This window comes from Octodon degus, unplaced genomic scaffold (assembly GCF_000260255.1).
Source record: "Octodon degus isolate 3935 unplaced genomic scaffold, OctDeg1.0 scaffold00003, whole genome shotgun sequence".
Taxonomy (NCBI): Eukaryota; Metazoa; Chordata; class Mammalia; order Rodentia; family Octodontidae; genus Octodon; species Octodon degus.
This window is the reverse complement of record NW_004524579.1, coordinates 36740016-36752616: the sequence shown is the minus strand read 5'-3', so window position 1 is coordinate 36752616 and position 12601 is coordinate 36740016. Positions and strand designations below refer to the sequence as shown.

The 12601-nt window shown below is 41.7% G+C and overlaps 1 protein-coding gene across 14 annotated transcripts in view; it reads right to left on the bottom strand.

Moving 5' to 3' along the window:
* The window catches only part of Nedd4l (neural precursor cell expressed, developmentally down-regulated 4-like, E3 ubiquitin protein ligase), a 342174-nt gene that overhangs the window by 132786 nt on the left and 196787 nt on the right, over window positions 1-12601 (bottom strand). For 6 of the 14 annotated variants that reach the window (XM_023715286.1, XM_023715293.1, XM_004623689.3 and 3 more), the window contains 2 exons: window positions 10317-10355; window positions 7788-7841 (listed from right to left, as the gene is read on the bottom strand). In XM_023715286.1, the coding sequence (XP_023571054.1) occupies window positions 7788-7841; window positions 10317-10355 (93 nt within the window). Of the gene's footprint in view, window positions 1-3838; window positions 5189-7787; window positions 7842-10316; window positions 10356-12601 lie in introns of those variants that run through there. The other 8 variants (XM_023715259.1, XM_023715263.1, XM_023715276.1 and 5 more) reach the window with 4 other exon arrangements.

The window sequence follows — 12601 nt, the reverse complement described above, 5'->3', positions numbered from 1 at the left end:
CAGTGCCTTTTGACCTAACATATACCTTTTGATTGTGCCTCTCTGTCTCCTTCCCTCCCACTTTCCCTCCCTATCTCCCTGTTTATAATATACACATATATAGATATATATTCTTATTGTGTGTGTGTGTGTATATATATATACAAACTATTATCAGATCTAATGGCAATATCACACACTTTCATCTAAAGGAATGACAAACACTGATTTAGATGGTAGAAAGAAAGGCTGTGAGACAAGTCCTCTACAATAGATAGTTGCACATACTAATTTCAGAATAAACAAGCATTCTTCACTTGTGAAGTCCTAAAACATGAGCTATCATTTCAAGTCCTGTATGTTAATGTTGACAAACACAAATCAGTGTAAACTGCTGATACACTGTAAAAGATTGGTTCGAGTAGGCAAAATAGTGAAAATAGCCAAAAATTTTTATATAGTATTAAGTTATTATATATGACCAGATGAAGAGACCACTACTATATCTGGGAGGGGAAAAATTTACAGAACCCAATCAGAAACCAATTCAATGCAAGGAATACTACTTTTTCACTATCTATTACAATGTTGCTGCTATGTTTTCAAAATAAGTGATGGTTATATATTTGACATTCAGAGTTATTTTTAGGGTTAAAAGAGACACCAACTGCTACTGACAGGAAAATTCTCTGCACAGTAAAACCATCTCAACCCCAAATTCCCTCTGAATAAAAGTAACACAGATTATCTTTGCTGTTCACCAAACAAACTTTTAGTCACAAAGGATTACCATACTATTTCGGAGAAGTACATGCCCGCTGGAGACACTGGAAAACTCAGAAAGGCTATAGTGGAAGGGAAGGACACTCCCCCCTTTGCTGTTAGCATGGGCAATAGGTGTGAGAATTTCTGGGTTTGCTTCCTGGACGCCCTCTTCCCTGTGTTTACCCTCTGTGTCAGCAAAAAGTTGAGGCCATCTCCGAAACATTCCAAGTAACTAGTGCAATGTTATAGGCATAGTAGACTTTGAACACTTAATAACATTAATGGAATTAGAAAGTTGGCTCCTCAAGCTTGTAAAATGCAGAATTTAGCAGTTGTTATGCACAAAACAGTGTTCAGAGAGGGCTCACATGTTGACAATGGCCAGCCCAACTTCCTCAGAATAACTCTAATGCAATGAAGCAGCTCATAACCAACGCAAATTAGCCAAAAACTAATTTAAGAAATAACTACGCTATTTAAAAATGCCACAGGTTGAATGGATAAATACTAAGGTCTCTAAAATATTTCAGTGAAATGACTACAGGAAACATTTCTGCCTTTTATTGTTATTGTACTGGAGAATGAACTGGGGCATTTACACTTAGTTTTTATACCAAGGCCTCTGCCACAGCTCCCCAGAGTGCTAAGATCACAAGCCTGTACCCCTACACCTCACTCCAGTTGTGCTCCACTGCCTGGTCTGGAGAAAGCTATTCCCACGTGATATTCTCTCTGAATCTTTTTTTAAAAATCTAGCTAGTTAACAGCTTTTGGAGTCATGTTGTGTTTTAGGTTTGTACATGGCAGGAGGTTTGGGAGGACCAGAAAGATAAAAGGACTCAGCTACTTAAACTTGTGGTAGTAAGACCTACAGCATGGCTTCTCACATCTGAGCAATTTGTAAAAGGAATTCCTACACCTAAAAAGATTTTCTGCATCACTGAGAAACTAGACTATAATCAATTTATTTTTTTCACATAAATTTAATAATTCAATGCTTTTCTGACCAAAGCAGAATGCATTAGAAACGCCATAAAAGCCTGGTGGTGGCCAGGCTATGGATACCCAAGTGAATGTTTTCTTTCAAGATTAAAAATAAGGTGATGGCAGCTGCTGCCTCCCCCTGGTCTGTAGGAATCATGTACCAAGTTGCTGAATGGAGCAGAGTTTTGCTATGCGATCAACTCTGTTTTCTAAAGAAGAAAGCTTTTCCTTAAAAGAAAACCAGTTTACCAATCATGTACTAATTTACTTATGTGCAGGATGACATATATCTATGAAATCCACTCACTAGATAAAACAACTTGCTCTGCATAATGACCTTTACTTTAGGGTTTGTATTTCCAACTTTGTAAAACTTGCTTTCTACTACACAGTCCTTGCAGATGAAAGCAGCCCTTCTAGGAGACACATACTTTTAATATATTCTGTTTTTAATTACAATGAAAACTCCAAACCAAATGAGAATTTAAATATAAATAACTGCATTTGTCCAACACCTCGACTACAAAAATGATTCATTTTTAGCCATGTAATTGAACTGTTATCAAAACATTAGGATGCGCATTTTTTCTGCACCTTCCTATGGTAGGTAGATCACGTTCACCAAGGAACTGTGATGCTAAGCAAAAGCCTACACCTGCTATGTTCATTTGCTGGGGTGGGTTAAAAGCTACTGCACTACTGAAATTTGTATTATGGTGTAATACGTGGCCTGGGTTCAGACCAACATAAAACAGCCATTTCTTCATAAAAGGATAAGAGTCAATAAAGAACTGAAAGGAGAGAAAAATATATTTGCATTTAGTATCTGATTATATGTTCAAAATGGTGAGAAACAGTGATGATGTTTATTTGACTCACAAAAATACTTCTGAACACAAAGCAACAAAGGACCCCACAATCCTAGAGTCCTATCTAAGCTGCGCACTTTAAGAAGAGAATTCACAAGTGAAATCCAAATGGAAGCCCCAAAGGCATTATTTCCTAATCGTATCATCTAACCAGTACCCACATGAAGTTCAAGGGGAAAAGTCCAGTTTAAAAATATAAGCACCTTGTTCTTTAGGGAAACACTCAACAGCTAGTGAGCATAAGTAAAAAATATCTAACCAATTCAACTTTTTATCCCACTCTGGACTAGGAAAGCTGCAGCGTCATCATATGCCTAGCAGAGTTAGCATCTGTCTCTCTGTACTCCGTTTCACTGAAAGGGAGTGGGCGAGAACACAGGCGGAGGAAACCAGGGTCCCCTGCAAGGCGTCCATCTGCACAGCTGCAGACAGGCCCCTTCCTGTGCTACATACAGCGTCCTTGGCTTAGACACTCAAGTGGGCTGTGTAAAGTTGCACGGCTTTACAATCGACGACCATTAGTGACTCCCCACACTGCTTCCCTAACCTTGGTCCACAAGCCAATCTGCCTCAAAAGCACACCTCTTACTGTTCCCAGAGTGACACTACTCTTCTTCACTATTACCTAATGGAATAAAAATCAAAGACAATACATTACATAATAAGGACCAGCAACAGTCTACAACAAAAAGGCCATTAGGAAGAACCAATCAAACCTTATGTGTACTTAATGATTAAGACATTGAAATTCAAGTCCACTGTAATATCATGTTCACCTTTATCAAAACTGATTATTTTTGAAGGAAACGTTGTCACTGACTACATCTGCAAGCAGCTTTTAAAATGTGTTTCCCATATCAACCTATTGGGGCACTTACTTGTTTTTTGGCAGACTAATTTTAAGTAATAAATTTTTTAAATTCTTTTATTCAGGAGGAAAAATAACAAAAGGGTGTATGTGTGTTTTGCTTAGATTTCCCAAACAGACAGAGATCTCTGACTTTGAAGATCTAAAGAAACCATTTTCTGAAGGGGTACCTAGCTTTGTGGACCTCTACCAAAACTCTGGACCACAAATCACTGTCCCAGAACGCTGCCAGACATTGGTTTCACTAGCCTGAAGCAGGGAAACTCCCAGAATGGAGGGTGAAGCATATTTTAAGTACAATGCAGAATAAGTTTTCTGAGTTGGGACTCCATGGTGGTCTCAGCAACTTGCACTCATAAACATGCGGACTTACCGGAGCACTCACTCCTGGCGAACCAGGACTCTTGCCATTCTCCTCAGAATTCTGGGGAGTTTCTTCAGGCTCCCGAGTTACAAGAATCCGGAAATGCTGCTGACCCGCATTTTGATCCTGCCTGATCTTAAAGGTGCACCCCTGGCCCTGTGGAGTCCTCTCCATGGAATTCGTCCTGCGGATCTCAGGAGCCATCCTGCCTGTCCGAGGCAGCATCTCAGGGACTCCACGTTCTTCTGTGGGGCTTCCCCGGCCCACTCGGGGCTGGGTAGGGTATGAAGTGCTCCTCTCCAGCCGAATGCGGGGATACCTCACTAATCTGTCACCCTTTGTGCCAGTGAAGCCAAAATTGAAGTCATTGCCCAGCCCTGGTGTACCTTTATGAGGTTGCTGCAACTGGAAGACAAAGCATCGCTTCCCAGAGCTTCCGGAAGCATCAGGAACATGTTGCAGGGACCAGCGCCTGGGCTCCTGGGCTGCCTGGCTGTCAGATCCAAACTGTAGCAGGCGCACCTGGCGCATGTCTGCGCTAGAGGCGCGGTGCTGGATACGCAGGCCTGGGACAGCCTCCTCTGAGCCATCTGCCAAGCCCGGGTCCCGCAAGCGCCAGTCACACGTGCCATTGACCTGGGGGTCCCGGGCTGCCCTCGGAGGGGAGCTCCCGGGGGTGTCCCTTGGGGAGGGCGCCCGCACAGCACTCTGGGTCGCGGCTGTGGCCTGCTCCCCAAGGTCGGCGGTGGCGCTCGGAGGCCGGTCCTCAGAGCCGTTGGGTGGCCCGCACCCGTCAGTGGCACCGTCAGCTGCCTTGCGCTGCAGGGAGATCTGCACAGAGGAGCTGCGTGTGGGGCGGGCGTCCATACTGGTGAGGAGCTGCGGGATGAACATGGACGAGCTGCGCTTGAGCGCGCCCACGCCTTCTTGCAGGCCGCCACCGTCCTCCCCTCCATTCTGGGCGAAGGGGTGTGGGCCGCTCCGCCGCGGGAGGGTGTGGAATGCCATGAAAAAGTCTTCTTCTCTCTCCTGGTCTAGGATCTCTGACTCGGGGGCTGTGTTGCTGCGACCAGAGCCAAAATGAAACCGAAGCCGATGGGCCATGGTGACCAGGGGGGCCGAGAGGGAGAGGGCGAGCAGCAACAACAAGCCCGGCACTGCCAGAAGTCAAAAACCAAAGACACCAACTCCAAGAAAAAGTGTCCCATCTGCCAAACCGTTAGCACTGCGGCACCAAGAGCGACAGATAGCAGAAATAGCCCAAGTGGCAAGCGGCATTCCAGGCATGATTGGATAAGAGCAAAAAGCTCTCATCTACACCGTGACAGAGGGTAGGATGGCCAGCACCACATGACCGCGCGCTCCCCCTCCAATGCCAGCTTGTGGACTTACTGCAATTTCCCCCCTCTCGCTCTCATTTTTTTTAAACAGCAAGAGCCTGAAACAGCACCTTCCCAGCTGCTGCTGCTCTGTCAGAAAGGGGCAGCCCAGCAGGGAGCTCATGCAGCTGACTGAGGCAGCACACACACCTCCAGCCCTGCTGCTGTAAATCTACCCGTGTTACATTCACGGGACATTTCTTTCCCAAGTACGCACGGCAATGGGACTCTCCGCCAGGGTCCCAGTGCATTAAACACAAACACACACTGGTACAGCCCCACTCACCCACCACAGCAAATAACAAGGAAAACACAGCTTGGATGACGGGGAAACCCTTTCATAAGTGTCAGATGTTATGTTTCTGTTATTTATGATATCACTACACTACCACGAGGGAATGCAAACTAATAAAACATGCTATAAATATGATTACACGCCCCACAGAATTAGTGTCCCTTTAATGGGAAATAATTAGACCATGATCTACAAGTAACAAAATAGCGAAGTGAGGCGCAGGGGAGCACAAACTTACTACGCGGCCAGCTGTGCCTCTGATTGGTCCCCTGCTCCTCTGAACACCTCTTATTTTTAAAGGAGTGTGTGGACCTCACATATAACATGATTGTCAGACATGGAAGTACCAGAGAAAAAGAAACCCAGCTGGAGAAAACATTCACTCTCATATGCCAGGTAGGAGAAAAAAAAAAAACAAAAAAACCCTCCCCGCAAAAGGAAGGAAAATATAAGAAGGGTGTCCATGTGGCTTTTGAGTGATTTAAATTAAATACCATACTGAAGAAATGTTGCCTGGAGCTGTTTTTCAGTAAGAAGTCAGAAATCATAGCACAGTTAGGATGCAAACATGGAATCTTCCTATGTTTGCAATGAGCCAAAAAGGACCTAAGAAATAAAAGTTCCTATTCAAAAACTTGTCATCGGATTCATAGTTAACTTGGAAATATTCTATGTGTTTTAAACTTATTCTTTTCTATGAACCAGAAACATCAGTTCTTTTACCAGAAAGGTTTATTTAGAAGGAGGTTAAAAAATAAAATACCAATCTGCTACAAGTGACACAAAGTTTATTTAAAATCTGCAAAGCATGACTTTGTCAATAGTTCTAGAATCGAGGGCGTGGAGGATTAACCCTGTGTTTACATAAATCCAAACATGTTTTCTAAAAGCATGAGTTCTGAGGGCCAAAACTGACCTCTATGAAATGAAAGCCAGCTTGTTTAATGCTAGAACTTCCAAGTACTTCTACCATCATGCATTCTCTTTGTTGGATTAACAGCCAACAAAGAGAAAAGTCAGCACCAGCAGCATTCTTTGCATAGTAACAACACTGCGCATGGCCTGTGGCGAAGCTTAGTATTAATATTATAAAGTGAGATTGTTCGGCTTAGTATTATTATAAAGTGAGATTGTTAGGATAAGGTTGGTATTCGTACAGAAGCTCTTAAAAGCTTTGCCTTCAAAGCCCTTTTTGGTTTGGAAATATAGTTTCTGATCCAAGACAAAGTCATCTCAAGTACAGTCAGTATTTCAGATCACGGAAATGCGCAGCTTTTATTTAAAGAGTGATTTCTCTTAGTAAAAAAAAATAATAATAATGGAATGATGAACTTAAAACACAAGAAAAAAGGCATGATTTTTTTCCTCACTTGTGACCCTTTTCTCATCTTCACGCGTTATTATACTTAATGAATCAGAGACTATAGGTGAGTATGGAGGACTCTATGTCTACAGGAATTACTGGTTTATCAAACCTAAACATTATGCCTCGCATCACTGGGTAAGGTAAGAGCAAGAACTGATCCCTCAGCAGAATCTCATTCCATCTAACAAGAAAGTAAAAATGGAGTTTCAGCTAGGAGTGGGGTAGGATACTTATAATCATAGCTATTTGGGAGGGTAAGGCAGTCTTGAGTTCAAGGCCAGCCTGGGTAACTCAACTAGATTATATCAAAACTTGAAGATTTTTTATTTTTTCACTGTTTGGTATGTAATCAAGAGATCTGACATGCCAGGAAAGCACTGTACCTCTGAGCTCTACTCCTAGCCCCATCTTTGCTTCCGAAAGTATTTACTAAGGATCTCGCTTGAGAAGGTACCATTTTTAAAATACAGCTTAACTACCTGCTAAGTGTATTTCCTATATACTTGTTAGAATACATTTCTCCAGAGAGAATTACCATAGATCTGCTACCGAATGGATCACAGAAGTAGAGTCTGGTTTAGATTTAAAAATTCCTCATTGGTTTGTTTATGTGTCCGATGGCATCTTTACAGATCTGCCTATTGTACTGTATTCACAAAACCAGAATATAAACATCCTGACTAAGATTATCACCAGTAACTTTCAATAATCTTAACTGAAATAAAAAATTACATACATATTCAAAGAAATTTTCCATGTTATAAACACACAGATATTTTTAGAATGGTTAACTCTAGCAGTAGGACAAAAGCAGGCCTCTCTTTGAGCATATGCAACCAACAGACAGAGCTTCAGAAGGTTCAGCCCTAAAAATTCAATGTTTAAAAAATGAAGCAAAACTCAAAAACGAAGACTCACCAATCTGTTTTCGTCAAATACTTCAAAGAGGAGCCTGTGATTTGATGGGTTTACCTAGAAAGGACATACATATTATATTAAAACTGAACAGGAATCATTTGAAAAACTAAGGGGCAGAATAGAATAATGCATTATAACATACCTGACTCAACTGCATAATAGGAACAATTAACCTAATTTTCTGGCATACTGCATCTACTAAATAAAATTTGCACCTACTAAATAAAATCTACTAAATATAATTCCACCCTAATATTTTGGTATATCAGAAAAAGGTAAGGCCCTTACCTATATTACTAGAATAATAAAGGATAATCCCAAAGAACTTCCAAGAATTCATATATATACTAAAACCAGGCATCCTTTTTGCATATCCTCACATAGGGATCTGCCAGAGAATAATTTCCTAGGCCTATTACTGCTACTACTAATAGTGGCAACAAAAATTAAGAAAACACGAAGAGTAGCTATGTGTCACTATAACTTTTTAAGGCATTATCTCCTTGTTAAAGATCAACATACTTGATCTTATTTAATCCTTACAGAGACCCTGTGATGTGTAGCTATCACCTCGATTTCACACATGAGGAACTGACACTCTGGGAAAGAGGTGCCTGGCCCAGGAGCCCACAACATGTGTGTTGGGAAGCCAGGATATAAACAGGTTCTGGCCTACTCACTCCAGGCCCTACCCTGTGAACCATCAGCGAGAACCAGAAAGATCCACCTAGTTCTAGTAATGTGGGATCAGGCTCAGAATTAATAGGTTTTCAATAGACTTTTGCTTCTTGTTCTTTACTAAGACGTCACCGAGTTGGCTCATGCACCATCATCTAGACTCAGGTATCAGAACCAACTTCATGAGACATGGTCTCAAGGGTTCATTATTACTGCATGTAAATCAGGGACACAAGGACTCCCCTTTCCTTTATGAGAAACAAGGAACCCAGGGAGACTGAAAATCCTCAGTGGCTTTTCCAGGGTCACAAAGACTATAAATGGTAAAGCCAGAGATTTGACCCAGGTCTCCTGCTGAAGACACTTTGTACCACCGACTGAGGTTGCAGCATGCAGTAAGCACCATAAAAACTGGTACAAGAAATAAAGAGATCTTTAAAAAATAGAATTTAAATACATCTATAGTCAAGAATCATTGAAAATGTTTTGAGCACACTAACATTCACCCAAATGTGGTTCAAATGAAAGGAAAGTAAATAACTTGGAGCTCCACAAGAAGAAAGCTGTATTTGAGAGTTAAAAGGGGACAGTCACACCTCTCAGCCTCCAGTCACTTGTCAGGTCTTCATGGAGTAATTTAAAATACATCTGGAGGAGGCTGAACACAGGATCTACCAAGTATTAAAATATCAGTGCTGTATTTCAGCTCTGAAAATAATAGAAAACAGATGCAAGACATAGTTATCCAAGTGTGGAACAAATAAAATGCTATCCCAATCGAAAAGAAGAGGTCAGGAACAATCACAAGGGGCCTCGTGGCCATACTGTTCCTCGGGCATGTGTGCCCGCAGCCAGTCTGGGGTATTCTGGAGCACAGGCATTTTTAATAGCAGTTACACAATTCTTTTTTTCATTTTAAAGAGAAAAAAAAAATCCTTTCTTTCAATTAAATAGCTGAGCAGTTTAGTATCTTCAGAATTTTGCTAACAAAACCCAGTGACAATCACAGAAGCTCACTGAACAGAAGTGCCAGCTATTGTACAGTATTGGGCCATTTCTACATAACCCTGTTATGGATATTAACTATGTAAGAGTAGGGAAAATTTACCTTATTAAGTGGCTTTAAGTTCCAAAAGTATTTTTATAGAAGTGCACACATACGGACATATTAAATGTCTGAATAACACAAAGTTTCACCCTAAACTGGAGCAGAATTGGTAGGTTTTCTTTTTCCTCTTTTTTGGGATGCTCGAGCATTGAGCCCTGAGCTGTGGTATGCTAGGCAAGAGCTGCCACTAAGCTGCATCTCCAGACCCATAACTGGTTATGTTTAATGTTTCTTTTCTTTGTTAAGCCATCCATGATTTTATTTATATTTGTTTATGATTTTTTAAATGGGTTTGGCACAGGGTCTCACTATATAGCTCAGACTTGTAGTGATCCTCCTGCTTTCAGCCTCCCCAGTGCTGGGATTACAGGTATGCACCACCACCCCTGGTCTTGGTGGCCAGCTCAGCACACCTGGGGTGGGCCCAGCAGGGCCTGTGGTGCCCAGGATCAAACCCCAGTCCCTGTGCTTGCCTAAGTAGGTGCTTAGTCCACTGGGCTATCTTGTGGTCCACTTAATGTTTCTTTTAAATAGATTTCTCCCCCACAAATATAATAGTCCAGATTTTGTGGCCACTTCTCACTCTTCCAAAACTTGGGACACATTAGGAAGCTACCGAAATATTTCTTGTCTTAAAAGGAATCTTCAATTTTAAAAAATGATACAGCTTTCCTCCAGTTGAATTTATTGTGATAGGTTGAGCTAGATAGGAGTAACAATTACCAAAAACATTAAAAACTTACTCTAAAATAAAATTCTTCATTCCACTTTGGGTTCAGCGTCTGGAAGAGAAATCACCTTGTGATATCTTTTATAGCCTTGGAAACTAACAATTACTGGTACAATACAGTCTTTATACTTGTTTAAAAATTTTTCTTGATTAGAAAAAATTTTCTAAAAATGGCAATAAAAGCAGCAGTTCGTCAATTGCTTGAGACTATTCTATAAACCAAGTAGTTGGGGGAGGAGCATATTTATGAAACAGATGATTCGTAGATTTGAAACCATAAATTGTACGCTATCACCAGCAGGAAAAACACCAGAGACTTATAATAAGGAAAATAAAAAAATTTTTTCCTGAAGAATTCAGCACTGATGTGAGTGTCCTGTGAAGAAGGAAGTGAATGCTGTGGACTTTTCTCTGCTGGCTACAAATCTATTTTGCAGAAGAATGAAGTCGGTGGGGGAAGGTTAACAGTGTTCAATCTTTATACACATGTTGAAATTTGAAAAACAAAAACTACACTGATGATCAGATTTTATACAAAGGAAAGAAAAAAAAAATCTGCTGGTTATAACCAAAAAGGAACTATTCTTTTTCTTTCCCCCAAATAATCAGGTTAAGGAATACTTAGCCATCTATCTTTCAGTCTCCCTCCCTCGCTCCTTCCTTCCCTCCCTCAGTTCCTCCCTCCATCTCTTTATCAATGTATTTAAATACATATCTTGAAGAACATAGCATAAATACTTCTGTCCTTAGCAAACAAAACAAAGGCTGCCCAACATTCTTCAAAATTGAGATGAAGCACATTCTACAAATAAACACATACATGTACTTTTATGCATTCCCACTGGCACAATACTCATACAAAAACATTCAGACCCACAGGTAAAATTTTTGAGACTGAAAAACCATCACCTCACCTACAGCTATAGATATTTTTCAGTCAAAATGATATTTGCCTTTCTGAGCCTATTTCCTTTACTAGGGTAAAGTAAAAATAAATACATAAAATAATAAAAATCGACGTAGAGCATCATGAAAACACACAACACAGAATTCATGGAACATTGAACTGGTATTTTTAAAAAATCAGCACATGTCCTATCCACAAAGCCACAGCGAATCCCATCCTAAAATAAAGATGGGGTTTCACAGTTTTGCACGTGAATGGAGCCAGGGTGGTGGTGCAGGGAGGAGGGGCGGGCCCGGCCGGGCTGCAGGCCACCGTGCTGTGGCGACAGCCTCCTGGAGGGCAGCTCCCTGGGCAGGGGCAGGCGAGGGAAGCCAACGACAACAAGAGACCACAAAATGAATGAACGGCACAGCGCCACAAAGAGAGGAAGACGACAGCGACCGCAGGGCGGCACAGACATACTAACCAGCAGGCTGGCAGCCTAGAGAAGGAGCAACACCCTGCACGGGTCGCGGGGAGGGAGGAGGAGGAGGAGGAGGAGGGAGAGGAGGAGGAGGAGGAGGAGGGCCTCCCCTCGGAAGGAAACACATGGTGCTATTTCTAGTCAGCGCCTGGGGTGCGGCTTGGCTTCCTGGCTCCAATCCAGCAGGTGGCCAGGACCCTCCGGCCCCTCCATGCTAAGAGCAGTGACAGCGCCTAGCTGAGGAACAACGGCCTCCCCGCTCCGCCAGCGTCTTCCCTCCCACTAGCCAATGCCGCCGGCCTCTGTTTGCAAAACAGATTTTTAATGCCAGTCTCAATGCCAGGCGGAGGGCACATTGCATGATTGTTCCCTAAACAAAATGACCTGACCAAGGATTGGGACATGGGCAGGGCAGCAGCAGGAGAGCTGTATTTAAAGCAATCATGCTGCCCAGGAATGTGCATCAGTGCTGGACTATCCACCACCTCCCCAGAGGCAGTGAGCAAAAGTAACAGTAACCCACAAGTCAGTTTAAAACACAGACGAAAACAATGCTTTTGATAGATTGCATGCATTTTCAATAAATCTCTGAAATATGAAGAAAATATTTACATATATTTATATATGTATAAAAAACATGGTGATAGGCAAATCAAGAAACAATAATTATGGAAATTAAAATTTAATGAAATGATACACATAAAACTTCAGAAAATAAAACATACACACATATATAGCTCTGCTAGTATGTTGTACACGCTTTCACACAGCAAAAGCAAGTATTTTGCTCTCCTTGGTAACATGGTTTGAAACTAAACCAACTCCTTTGGTGTCTACCAATTCCACAAACGCCAATAAATGCACCTTAAATCATTATAAATTTTATTATGAAGAATAATAACAGCCTCAAATTTTTATTTTGCTGTAT